Source organism: Rhopilema esculentum, chromosome 10, assembly GCF_057945365.1.
Source record: "Rhopilema esculentum isolate cy_ngs chromosome 10, ASM5794536v1, whole genome shotgun sequence".
Classification (NCBI taxonomy): domain Eukaryota; kingdom Metazoa; phylum Cnidaria; class Scyphozoa; order Rhizostomeae; family Rhizostomatidae; genus Rhopilema; species Rhopilema esculentum.
The window spans coordinates 7,311,728-7,325,669 of record NC_142824.1 but is presented as its reverse complement, the minus strand read 5'-3'; the positions used below and the strand labels follow the sequence as shown (position 1 = coordinate 7,325,669).

At 36.6% G+C, this 13,942-nt stretch overlaps 1 protein-coding gene and 1 long non-coding RNA gene across 2 annotated transcripts in view; one reads left to right on the top strand and one right to left on the bottom strand.

Annotated features, from left to right (window-relative positions):
- LOC135694420 (echinoderm microtubule-associated protein-like 6) overlaps nt 1-12,732 on the top strand; it is a 28,381-nt gene extending 15,649 nt beyond the window's left edge. The window contains exons 21-38 of the mRNA XM_065213165.2: nt 363-455; nt 1,008-1,139; nt 1,284-1,549; nt 1,870-2,198; nt 2,934-3,027; nt 3,334-3,534; nt 4,552-4,750; nt 5,343-5,554; nt 6,077-6,234; nt 6,605-6,734; nt 6,985-7,053; nt 7,265-7,384; nt 7,754-7,926; nt 8,289-8,451; nt 8,848-8,951; nt 9,718-9,871; nt 10,380-10,480; nt 11,745-12,732. Of these exons, the coding sequence (XP_065069237.2) occupies nt 363-455; nt 1,008-1,139; nt 1,284-1,549; nt 1,870-2,198; nt 2,934-3,027; nt 3,334-3,534; nt 4,552-4,750; nt 5,343-5,554; nt 6,077-6,234; nt 6,605-6,734; nt 6,985-7,053; nt 7,265-7,384; nt 7,754-7,926; nt 8,289-8,451; nt 8,848-8,951; nt 9,718-9,871; nt 10,380-10,480; nt 11,745-11,769 (2,723 nt within the window). The 3' untranslated portion in view covers nt 11,770-12,732. The remainder of the gene's footprint in view (nt 1-362; nt 456-1,007; nt 1,140-1,283; nt 1,550-1,869; nt 2,199-2,933; nt 3,028-3,333; nt 3,535-4,551; nt 4,751-5,342; nt 5,555-6,076; nt 6,235-6,604; nt 6,735-6,984; nt 7,054-7,264; nt 7,385-7,753; nt 7,927-8,288; nt 8,452-8,847; nt 8,952-9,717; nt 9,872-10,379; nt 10,481-11,744) is intronic.
- Nucleotides 4,796-13,910, bottom strand: LOC135694430 (uncharacterized). The gene is made up of 2 exons (XR_010517171.2): nt 13,845-13,910; nt 4,796-5,161 (listed from the first exon to the last, which is right to left on the bottom strand). It is a non-coding gene; the product is annotated as an uncharacterized LOC135694430 (long non-coding RNA).
- Nucleotides 13,911-13,942: the final 32 nt, after the last annotated feature.

Sequence of the window (13,942 nt, the reverse complement as noted above, 5' to 3'; positions counted from 1 at the left end):
TTGGCAGGTTTTGAAGAAATGTTAACTGAACCAATCTCAAAGAAGTATTTAAGTATACAATAATGATGAGTATAAAAGATGGTTTTGGTAAGCAAAACTAAATGCCATGCCTCAAACCTCACCGAATCTTTCTACAGCAAAACTTATATGTACACTGAGAAATGTTGCCAGCTCTATGTAACTCTAGGCGTATGAGGAAAGTGGTTTCCTCGCATCGAGAGGTAGGACAAGGACACTGCTCTACAAACAGTTACCCTTTTCAACAATTTATAGCCAATATGAATGTACATGATCTCCTTATAGCACGGAGTAATCCTATTTTGTTGCAATTCTAAGTACTTTATCCCCTTTGTTGTGTCCAGGAAGCTTTGCAGTGGTTGATACGGATTCTCTCAGTGACATGATTGGTTTTCATCACAGAAAAGAGGAAATATCAGATGTCAAGTTTTCACCTGGTAAACAAGATTTTTGTGTGTATGTTAATTACACTGGGATCAATTATTTGCAAAAAATGCCTACGGTTTGATAGAGCATTCTGTTTACAAATTTTTGAACATATTTTTTACAGCAAGACAATACCCTTACGAATATACTGCTGAACACTGTCTTTGAATTGATACATATACAACCCTAACAAACAGTCATTTAAATAACCCTCCAAACTTTAAGGGATGTTGTTTGAAAAGGCAGAGACGGGTGCTATCAATAACTTATATAGTATCAATAACAAGTATAAAGTATGTCACGTTCTATAAAAGGTGTTTTAGTTTTGTTTTGATCTTGTGACACTATACTTATGTCACACATATGTGACATATCGGTACAATTCTTCTATTAACTTTTCAAAATCAATCTTTAAATTCCACATTCCACTCAGAAAACCAACAAAGCTTACATGCTCTCTGTTTTGTTTTGGCCTAATGGTTTTGCGTAACATCTTATTTAATCTTTTGACCAACTTTTCTGATTCCAGTCAGAGAGCCTAAAGGAGCTAATATATTTTTCAGGTGAAGGCAAGTACCTGGCAGTCGCATCCCATGACAATTTCGTTGACATATACAATGTTTTAAACAACCAAAGAGTTGGTATCTGCAAAGGAGCGTCGAGCTATATAACACACATTGACTGGGATATAAAAGGTATGCAATGATGTCAGTTTTGTTATCCAGCCACATAAATCCTGATTCTGTCATCTGTAATCCGGCATTTCTAAAGATAATCGTATTTGTTGAACTTTCGCTATATATAGAGAATTCAAAATTTATAGAGATTTTCCCACTTAGGTAAACTGATCCAAGTCAATTCCGGTGCCAAAGAATTGTTGTACTACGAAGCACCGCGTGGCAAGCGAATAACCATCACTGCAACGGAACGCGTGAAAATCGAATGGTCCACTTGGACAGGAGTTCTTGGTGCTGAATGTGAAGGAATATGGCCTAGGGCGAGTGATGTCACCGATGTTAATGCTGCTGATCGCAGCAAAGATGGAACCTTGCTTGCAACAGCAGATGATTTTGGCTTTGTCAAGATTTTTGACTTCCCATGTAAGGTAATGCTGGCTACGAATGTAATTTTTACAATGCATGACTCGCTTTCTCTTTAATACTGTAAAGTACGACCTTACCGCCCAATTAACGCTTTCTATTAGGAAGTTTCTATTTAGGAAGTTTATTCGTATTAATAATCGCGGTTGATGAATCTAGGTTATGGAAGCTTTTTTTAACTAGTATATGGTTAATATGAATTGATACGTACAAATCTGTATAGATTGTATGTATTTAGATTGATAAAGAAAATGTTTCAAAATGGCATGCAAATAATCGGCAGCAGCTTAGAAATTATCAATCTTTATCTTTATCCCACCTCAAGGAGAAACTTGCAAAGTTTAAAAAATACAATGCACATTCTGCTCACGTGACAAACGTAAGATGGTCTCATGATGACAGCTGCCTGGTAACCGTTGGTGGAGCGGATCTTGCTATGATGGTTTGGAATAACCTGGATGAGACAGCCCCTACATCAGGCACAGGACAGGTCGACGCTGCGGACGATGACACCGATTCGGAGGAGGAGAGTGGCTACGATAGCGATGTAGAGAGAGAGAAAAAGATCGACTATTCGTCAAAGATTTATACCGTGTCTTTGAGAGAATCTTCTGGTACCAAACCACAGCACCAATCGATTGAAGAAAGTCGCAAGTATGTCTGTATCTACAATGTCAAGTATCTAGTTATGGATGATAGTTTACCGCTGTTATATCAAACCTATGGGTACAAATGTATCCCTGTATGTGCACTTGCTGTTTGAATGGTCATATTGGTTTCTTTAGCTGTATTTGAGAGCCCACACAACTCAATAGGATCTTGTCACCTATCATACAATGTTTTTGTCTGTTTTTAGAAACAAGACTAAAAAGAAATTAAATTAATTTACCTTTCACTTTAATTTAAAACGGCAGCCCTATCAGGGCTGCTTTTCATGGGGCCGCATCAAAACTTTACAATATTACAACCTAAAAGGATTAATTACAAAATTGCATCGATGTTAAAAATACAAAATTAGACCAAAATAATATAGTTCGACTGACAGAAGAAAATTACTATACAGCCTACCTTTAAGATGCTTTTAAAATCTTATTTGTTCATTGTATGTTTACTTTTTAAAATTTGTGAAGTAAAGGGTGACTGTTTCATTTTAAGACTTGTTTACCAACCCTAAGGAATATGGCACAAACGAAACACTGTGTAAGGACTATGACGTTATTATTTATCAAAATTCACTTGAGTATGTAAATTATGACTCTGGTTGACATATCCTATCCCGTTCAACAAACGTTTTCGTGCATTACAGTAGCTTTTCTGCGATTCCTTAAAATAGCTTTAATATTGCAATTTGAAAAAGTGATTTTAAACGGTTACTTGATTTTCTCTTAGACCCGCAGTGAGTCGGGCTTCCTCCCGCCATCGGGTTCAGCGAAAGGAGGCTCCTTCTCAAGAAGGCAAAAAGAAGAAACACACTGATGTGCAGGTATGATAGTTGTAATCACCTTTCACCACTCAAATATTTCTGTATTCTGCCTTTTAGCGTGTCATTACTCCACACTTTCCTATCACACCCCCCCCCCCCTTCAAAATATAAGGTGCTTTGATAGGAAATGGCAATGCATCCCGGTATGTAAATTTGTAAAAGTTTTGTTACCCAGGAGAAAAGCCAATATCTGATATTTTCTCCTTTTCTTTTCGTTATTTTGATTCCTTACTAAAGAAGAGCACTATACTTCCTGTTGCTACTCGTGTAGTTTCAAGTTCCCATTTATTTTGTTTTTTTACATAGGACTTGAAGTTGGAATTCGTGTACGGCTATCGAGGATTCGATTCACGAAATAACTTGCATTACCTTTCCGAAGGTGATATTGCCTATCATGCAGCAGGCGTTGGCATTGTTTACAACTCTTCAACAAACAATCAGAAGTTTTATACAGAGCACACAGATGACATCATTTGTTTAACTGTCAATCAGAATCCTAAATTCAAGGTTTTTGCATTATTTTATTCTTTGACTGTTGAATTAATCCTTTGCAGTTTATTTTGTATCCCCAGGTATCATCTGGACTTCTTTCCAGATTCCGGGTTTGAGAGCTTTAGATCTTCGCGGTTACCTTCAATTTTTGTCGACTAATCCTTGAAATCTGTCAGATCATTTGTCGGATGGTTGATGTTAATCTAGGCGTTTTATGGTTTAACAAAAGCATCGCCATTTTATGCCATTTTAATCATCATGAATTTGTTGGTCATTAATAATTATTTGTCAGTTCAAATTAAAAGACCTTGGCTACCTATTTCTCAAAGCCAGGGCTTATTTGATGACATTTAAGTGTGATCAAATACTCCGAATAATCCATTTTAATCCAAATTTTTACCTCTTTCAAAGCATGAAAATTCTTAAAAAGGGGGCGTTCATCTCTACAAAAGATACCTAAAAAGTCCCATTTATTTCGTTATCAGATCTAAGTTAAAAGTATATAATGTACTTTTCAGAAAGTTGCAAATTACAATTAGTAAATTAACGGCCCAGCAAGAATGTTGAAATCTTTTTGGTGTCTATAGTGAGCATCACTGATATATTTGACTACTTTTCATTGCTTTGATAGCTAACGTTAACAATCAGGATTCGATTCAGTTTTGAATTTGTTCAGTATAATGCCCTGAGAAACGTCCAAAAGTACGATGTAGAATCTGAGAAAAGAATTAAATCCATCAGCAATTCACTGTTTGAGCAAAACGACAATAATGACAATAGTGATGGTAAGCTTGTTAACGATGAGGGAAATTTTTCATTGTCAAAGAAAAAATGGGACTGTGCTAGAAATAAAGCATGAAAAACCTTCTCTGTTTTGTTGAGACCAGAATTTAAGCAAGTGTGAGATCGTGATGAGAGTCGTTAGCTGATGAGAGATCATGATGCCGTTAAATTTAAAATAATTTGTCACACAATGGCCTATCTACATTTTTTACACTGCGATAGAGTACCTTTCTTTTGTTGATCTTTCAGAATGTTGTCGCTTCTGGCCAGATTGGTAACAGCCCCGCAGTGCACGTGTGGAACGCAGGAAATATGGAAACACTGTCTATTGTCCAGGGCTTCCACACAAAAGGTGTATGCTCTGTCCACTTTAGTTCCAGTGGAAGGTACCTTTTAACAGTCGGACTGGACAACGAACATTCTATTGCTGTGTGGAAATGGGCAGAAGGTAAATAGATAATTGTGGAACCATTGATTGATCCATACTTAGCAATGAATATTTTTAGACTGATTGATCGATTGTTGCGTTTCGATTAATTGATTAACTGATTTTATGTCTATGATATTTGAATAATATGGGAGTTTGATGACAGTCTCCTTCCTTTAGTACAAGTTTTGCTTTTTGTCTCACTTAGCACGTACCCGGCCAGTTTTGGCTGATTTTATTCATAAATAATTATTTGGTATTCACCTTGATTTTGAGTTTGGGAGCATTACATGCGTTGATGACGTCATTATTTCTTCACAAGCTGATATATGTAGCTACCATTAACAATTGTGATCTTCATCAACAAACCAAGGATTCAGTTTCACTCAAAATATTGTTCGGTTTCTGGGCTCATATGAAGGATCTCTCCAACTGAAATAAGATAGAAGAAAGGCAATTTATCGTCTTATGTCACTTTACTCACTAAAATCTCTTTGCGGCTAAGAAGTCTAAGTTGACGAAGAGCAAAAAAAGTGGACACGAATTGTAGGGTTTGGAATAAGTTATGAAATCCAATAAAACACAATAAAGAACGTGTATTTTTATTTTTCAGGTAGCAAAGTTGCTTCATCTGTCGGTCATTCGCATCGAATCTTTGTTGGTGAATTCCGTCCTGATTCTGACATAGCGTTCGTAACTTGTGGTGTAAAACACGTCATGTTCTGGACCGTTGCTGGTGGATGTTTAGTAGGGAAGAAAGGTGTTGTAGCCCTACCCGATCAAGATGTCAAAATGCAGACAATGTTATCTGTTGCTTTTGGATCCGTAAGTCAATTCATTTGTGCTTAATTTCGGTTTTGTTCAATCGAATGATAGATTTATAGCTTGGTTCAGCGTGTTCTTTTTTCGGATATAAAATCTGGAATGGTAACGTTTATAAACAAAAGATGGGCGTTATTCTTTTAAGTAAGTGAAAATAGTAGCACCTCCCCGCATAAAATCGCCACCAAAAATTAAATGCTTGAAAACTTTGCTTTTCCCTGAAACAATGACATTTTTAGGTTTGTTGTTCTGCCAAGCATATTTTGCATGCCTATGAAATGATACCACCATTAGCATGATGTTTTCGATATTCCCTACAGAATGATTTTTGTTCGAAACAGAATCCCAATCTTGTGTCTTTATACTCATCATGGTTTAAATATCCATAAAATTAATTATGCAGTTCTTTACAGACTAGAGGTTAAATTCGCATTTTGAAATTACCTATACAATCTTCGAAACAATGCAATTTCTCTGAAGCTTTTTGGAATTGACTTGTATCGTCGTTTTATTTTTTTATTTTAGAACGACACAACTTTCACAGGTTCAATGAGTGGTGATGTTTTCGTATGGGTGGGAACGAGTCTCACCAGAGTCGTTGGGCAGGCGCATTCTGGCCCAGTGTTCACTATGTACACGACAATCAAAGATGGACTTATTGTTACTGGTGGCAAAGAAAAGGAGTAAGCTTGTTTCACATTAACTTGCTTTTTATCTGTGCTTTTATATGGGACAAGAGCCGGACTTTGTCAAAAAATCTCTATGAATGATACCTGACTTGGCAGATTGAAATTATTTCGAGCATTTACCAACATGTTTGTTAAGATTGTAAAAAATTAGTTGAATTGGGCACTTCTAAGGAATCACAGAAATGCAACTTTTGAAGGGACGTCTTAACGTAAAAAAGCTAAGAGGAGGTACATTTTTGGGTTAAGATAGGGTTCTTATCCTATGCTAGTGTTGAAGCGATTAACGTCATATGATCTGATTTGAGAAGATATTCATCAATACCAGTAAGTTAGCTTTGGTATAAGATATTTCATTTGGTTTTAGACCAGCTGCTTCTAAAGAATGTGGTCCTGTAAAAATCTGGGACCAAGAAATGAAGAGATGTCGTGTCTTCAATCTTGGGCCTGGCTCCAAGCAACCCATACCAAGAGCTGTTTGTAGAGGAGGTGCTAAGGTGGGATTAATTTGCCATTATTAGCCTAATACTGAGAGATGTATTTTGTAATTAATTTTTGTGGTGTTTTATTTTGCATCTTTGGCTTTCACGAAGGCAATCTTGAACAATAGTGCTACTCAAGCCAAACTTTATCAACAATATATTTCTGAATACCAGGATATATGTTTATCTTGCTAGGTGAAAGTAGTACAAATTTAGTCCAATTATTTATCGTGTAGCCCAAGCTTTCAAATTTCCTTTGCTGCAGGGTGCATTATTAGTTGGAACACAGGACAGCGAAGTTTTTGAGATCAATGAAAAGTCAGCAGCACCACAGGTAATTGTTTTCAAAATAGTTATTTTCAAAGAAAGACTCATTTACATTAGCTATCATTTTGAGCTTTATGCCAAGAATTACTTCGCCTTTCTTTTATTGATCAGATGTTTAATGTGCTCTTATATTTGATAAAAATCAACGACTACAAGTGTTTCATGATCAATTCTTTTTATGAAGTTTTAGTAGTGACAATATATTTTGTCGTAACTAGGTGTTACTGCATGGACACTGTGAAGGAGAAATATGGGGTTTGGCATCACACCCTGTGAAGGATGTTTTTGTCACAGGCAGCGATGATGGGACTGTTCGATTATGGGATGCCTCTACAAAGGTGGTATTAGAAATGAAACATTGCTTTTACCTCCTAAACAAGCATTTTTCTCTTTAGAATGAAGCTATTTATCAAGTAAGCAGTACAATTGTAGCAAAAAGCGGGAATCCTAAGGAGAAAGCAACCATTTGCGAAAATACAGTTAAACTGCAATTTTGGCATGATATAACTTGAAAAGTGTACTTAACATCTTTTTCGTTTAATTTTTTTATAAAGTTTCAATCAAACCATGCACGGTTTCCTCAAAGTATTGTTTTATCAGAGGCAAATATTATTTCGATTGCCTTTAATAGACTGCCCTTCTCATAATTAATCTCTTTTATCCTTTTTGAAATATTTTTTTAGTGACGAAAGTTCATTTTATTCCAGACCATGGTAAAAAAGGCATCTTTGGGTGGAGCAATACGATCTGTGACATATTCTCCTGAAGGTGACAAAATCGCCATTGGTATGAAGAATGGAGAATTCTCCATACTCAGTGCTACATCCTTGCAAGTTCTCGGTAAAAAGCGTGACAGAAATCAAGCAATTCACGACTTGAGGTATTTCAATACCATTGGAATGTGTATGGCCTTTATAATTCTTGCAGATGTCTGCATCGAAAAAAACTGCTCTATCTCTAGGGTCCAAAGCCCGTTCATCGACAAAAAGGTTGACAAAGTCAAGGATAATCAATTGGCAGTTTTTCTGCTTTTAAATAAGGTATTCTGTTGCCGAAAGTGAAAGCCTTTGATCAATAACTCGCGAAATGGCTAATTTGTAGATTCGCAGACATTGTTATGTGAAATAGTTTGCCATTGGACTAATGAATTATATTTATTGGAATTGACACAATTTCCTGTACTGTGCTAAATTTTCGTCGTTTTCGTTTTCTTTTTTCTTACTCTTCTTTGTTTGAATGCAGGTTTAGTCCAGATGGTGAAATACTTGCTGTTGGATCTGATGATAAAACTGTTGACTTTTACAACAGTAAACCTGGTGGAGCACTGGCAAGAATTGGTTATTGCAAGGGAATTCCAAGTTTTGTTATTCAAATGGACTTTTCTGCTGATGGGAAATACATACAGGTATCTGAATTCAATTTTAACTCAATTTATTGAATACACGACACCCAAACACATTTTTTGTCTTAGATGCAATTTCCAAAATTTTTCCTTCCATTATTTTCATAGAAATAAAACTTCAACTTTAATAAAAATCAGACTATCGCTGCCCTGCATACGTTGCCCTGCCCCAATTTTATTATTCAATAATCGGAAAGGATGACATTTTTCAACGCCCTTGATTGGACCATGAAGAGGTTGGCCAGATTAATTCCAAACACTACCAAATGCTTCCATCAATAACGTTGCTTACAAAAATCTCAAACAGAAACAAAAAATATGTAAAAAGGGGAGGCCTGCTGGAATTGTGATGACAATGCCGATTTTATTGCTATCTTAGGATATTGTATCTTTTTCTAGGTTTCAACTGGTGCGTACGAGAGGCTCGTTTTCTCCGTTCCTGGCGGTCAGCATGTAACAGCTCAAGATAAAATAGACTCTATCACGTGGGCGACATGGACAAGGTTGGTAGAAGACCCCCTGGTAACATTGCTTGAAAGCTCAACGATTCTATACTTATATCTTGAGTAGTTTAATGTAATAGTTGTTTAGCTCTGTGCAACTACGCTGCGCCATTAGTGCTGGAAACTTCCTTAGTTCTAAGTTTTAATGAATAATTTTTTGGTGGTACAAAGTTGGAAAATGGCTTTGAAAGATAGCAAAATTTACTTGAAGAGAAAGAGTGAGATACTGTTTTTTTACTTAGCTGTCTACAATGCACAAACACTGACTATGTAACTAACCAATTAACGTAACTAACGAATGAACAAACGAACGAACAAATAAACAAGAAAATAAACTAACCAACTAACTAACTAACTAACTAACTAACTAACTAACTAACTAACTAACTAACTAACTAACTAACTAACTAACTAACTAACTAACTAACCAGCTAACCAATTAACCAACTAACCAACTAACCAACTAACCAACTAACCAACTAACCAACTAACCAAGTAACCAAGTAAACTGACTTAATTACTTACTTACTTACTTACTTACTTACTTACTTACTTACTTACTTACTTACTTACTTACTTACTTACTTACTTAATATTTACTTACTTACCTACTAACATACTTAGTTACTAACCACTCACTTAATATCTCTAGTGATCCATATACAGATATATGAAGGACAAAATTTGATGACTGCTTCTTGTTTTCGAGTCATATTCAATAAAGCACTTTAATCATAAGAAATGTTATGTCCATGTTCCATTTTAGTATGCTCGGTAAAGAAGTTCTTGGGATTTGGCCCAAAAATGCGGATAAAGGGGATATAAACTGCACTGATCTTTCCCACCATGGATCAACATTGGCAACTGGAGATGACTATGGTTATGTCAAGCTCTACAGCTTCCCTTGCTTCGACAAATCGGTATGCGTTTCATGATGAAAACGTTTAACTTATAATTTGTATCTTAACAAGTGTACCATATAAAAACTCAACGACCACCGATGCACCAACCATGCTGCAGAATCCTAAGGAAGACAATGAACTTTATTCTTACAAAATATTCCTTTTCCCAATATGCTGTGTAAATCCACTTAAATGCTTCTACCTCCAATCCAAGCGCCATTTGATTTTTTCGCATGATTTGATCACAGCATCTTTTGCCATGCATTTTGTCAGCTCTGTCATTCAGGGGTACTGCAGCTTTCTCAAATTAAAGGTTTACGCCACAGCATTTTCATAATGCTTAAAAATATGGCTTCGCTGCTATTTAAAAATGTTAAGCTTCAAGCGAATTCAAACCCTGGGGTGGTCTGAATTGCTGTGGGACTTTAAACAACCAGGTTTTTTGTATAACTAGTGCCATTGTTTCCCTTAATTTTTTCGCTAAGTTGCTTCTTGGAGTAGTTTTGAAACCAATCTTCTTCTCTAGATGAAAGGGAAGAAGTTCGTTGGGCATTCAGCTCACGTGACTAAAGTCCGCTTTTCTCACGATGACAAATATTTGTACAGCACTGGTGGTGATGACTGCTGGTAAGTCCTTCATCTTTCCAGACTTTGATTATCATTTTAGTTGAGAGGCATTTTGTCACTTTTCAGATATTCTATCAAAGGCAAAATGTATGTTTAGATTGAATCTATTCAATTGTCATCTTTTTTCTGTTGCTACTGATGTTCTTGTTTGCCATTTGTTTTTTACAAAAAGAGAGCCATTTGAGCGGGCTGCTTTTTTTGTATTGAACCTAAGTTTTTCTTGTTTGAAAATCAAGTAGATGCCAGTTTTTTTTCGAGAAATTTGCCACCCAGTGTTCATACCCTTTTTTTGACGAGCGCATATCTTGGATTAGAACCCCCTATGTCTAGAAGCAAAAAAGATTCGGCTAGGAGCCATGAAACATTATTTGATGAATATCAAACGCTCTATAAGTATATATGTAGTCTATCGGGTGATTAAGTAATGTGATTTTGCATATAATTATAAGCAACAAACTGGTCTGTCATCTGGGCAAGATGGCGTATAGCAAGAGCTGCACACGCTTTGGTGTAAAGCGCAACACGGTTCTAATTTGCGACTCCGAGTTTCATGCTTATTGTTATCATCAATCGACTGTTCATCAGGCATCTGTTCATCAAGCAACTTAATGCGATCATCAGGTTTCAGCGTGAAAATCGGATTTGCAATATACAACCGTCCTGTTCTCTCTCGCCCCCTCTTCGCATCGAGGCTCACTGTGCTAGCACAGGTTAATTCATTCTAATAAGAAATAGCTCCTGATTGGCTGTCTCTATTCGCTGCGACGTTGGCGCTATTTATAAATGCTATTGCAAAATCCTTTGTTTTTCTTTGAAGTAGCGGGTAGAGACAGCCAATAAGGAGCCATGATTTAACCTGTGCTAGCACAGTGACCCCGATGCGAAGAGGAGTCTCGAAGAACTCAAGTCGGAGTTCGCCGAGGCTCCTTCAAATTTTTACTTCTCAACACAAAAGCGTATAGTTACACCAAGGCGTATAATCCTTTTTTCTTATCACAATCTAAAATCTCTCCTTTATCATTACGCATTAGAAAACTGGACATTGATGACATTTGATAAGTTACAAGAATATTCCGAACGCATTTGTTCTGTTGTAAAAACTTGCCCTTGTCCAGAATCTGCTTTTACATTTTTTTTAAATTTTAATGAGCAGTGTGATGCAGGTTACTTTGAAAGGCCTATTTTTGGTTGAACTGTTTCTGTATGCATGTAAGGTTATTATATCATTGCTCACTTGCTACTAGCTTGTTTTTTTTCTTTTCAGCGTTTTCGTTTGGAAATGCAGCTGAGCACTCATAGCAATGCACACGGGAACCTTTTTCAGTATACTAATGGTCGTTTTAATAATAATTGAACCGTATTTTGACTTGATATCATTGAATTTTGTGGACCTTTGTTACGTGTAGTGAAGTTATTTATTTTTAGTACGTTTTGCATACGAATACTGGCAGTCGTAGTCAGGGCCGCGGAGAGGATTTGTAGGCCCTGGGTCAAAACAAAAGAAAAAAGCAAGGCACACCGGAAGCGACCCTTTAAAGAGGTCTGGGGAAACTTTTTCAGACGGCTGTTGCTAAAATTGCGGCTACTTTGGTTGCTGAAATTGCGATGATGGCTATTACTTCTCTAGTCTTTTCAATATAGTTAAAGTATGACTGGTACACTATCGTCAGAATTGCATATTTCTTAGCTATAAAATATGCAATTCTTTAATGTCGGAATTATTATTTTTGATGTTATTGCTAAGATAATTAGGCGATTCATGTCAATTGGCGAGATATGGGAGGGGTTCAGTATTCTTTGATTATACACAAGGTTGAAGGAAGATGACCTAGCAAAAAAGGATGGCATATCTCCTAACATCACCGGGTAGTCACTTTTTCTAAGGAGCATCAACCAATGCAGCTGTTGAGCAAGCTTTAGCCTTTGAATTTGCAACGTTTATTTTCCAATGTTTTCATTGCATTAAGGTTTTTTCTGACTTTGCCTGCTAGTGTTGCATCAGCTGAAATGTCGTTCAAATTGTCCAAAGCAACTTAAATTTCCGAAAAAACTTTACTACAGCCCCATAATTGACCCTTTTACAGATGCAAAGACTTGGAAATTGTTTTGTTAACTAACTAGAAAATTACCTAAAGCTACTAGCTCTGTTTGACAAACATAATGGGGGTATTAATACTGTTGCTGCTTCTACCTTATTTTATTTAAAGGTTTTTCCTATTAATTTTTCTATTATTGATAATGGAGACACTGAATTGCTAATTATTAATTGTTTATCAACTGCACTGCTTACAAAGTTATTATCTATGGGGCCCTAAAGTCATGGGCCCCTGGGTCAGTGACCCCCTGACCCTTCTCTGCTCAACACTGGTCGCAATTTGAGTAATTGCAGAATCTTCGTTTAGATTTGGCTGTTTAAGCTCTTATAATTTAGAATGGCTTTGAAAAAAGCAAACATTTGAGTTTACTGAAGCTTTTCATCTGACACTCTTCAGGGTATGAAACGTCAGAACATAGACCAAAAACTCAACGATAGGAAATACATACCCAGTTGTGGATCGAAAAAGGCCAATCAGAAACGCGAGCACGTGACAGTTAAGGTTGCCCAATCAGTGCCGCTTGCCTATTGAAGATGTTACCAAGGAAGTCCTCAGGTGAAAACAAACTCCTTCTGTCTACTCAAAAGCGATTTTTTCGTGTTTATTTAGTGTAGATAGTTTCCAAAACTGCTAGATGGAACGGCGATCGGGCTTTGCCAATAATCCGAAATATGTCGCCAATCTGGGTAAATGCTGCCCGATAGCGGAATCACATGTTTTACTAGTTGTTTTTGATCTGAAAGACCGAGGAGGCTGTTCTCTTTGAGGAAGAGTTTTATTTCTAATGCTGGAGGGGACATGCTGTTTTATTATCCTTCTATCTTTAGGTGGTGCATCCTACGTAGCTAGAATCACACTGGCACGTAAGATAACGGAACTTTTTGGGTGGTAGCAACGCAATCCTTTGAATCTTTAATCTTGATCTTTAATCAGATTGAACAGGCCATTACAAGTTGTTTCTTTGCTGTCAACCCGCGTATTGTTAACAGTACAAAAAGGCCCTGCCATCCATTCAAAATGATTGCGTTATATTTAAACCACATAGAAGAATTGTGAAGGAAATAGACAGTTGCAGAATAGGTTCAGCCACGTAAAAATGCCATAGCTTTTCCAAATGCATTTACCAAATGGGTGTTTTCCCAAATTCTTAGGGGTCTGGTCAGCAAAAAAAAATTCCTTTTTGCCAACCCTTCCTACGTCACTGCTTCTTATCGTCTTTACCTTAAAGTTAAAACTAAGTTTTAAAAATGGGCATTTCCATCACTTACCAGTGAACTGAAGGATGTGGCATCAAAATGAGTGTCTAATCATTGTTGCTTAAATCCGCCCCTCCTGAGAATAGAAAAAAGTAATAAAACTCAACACA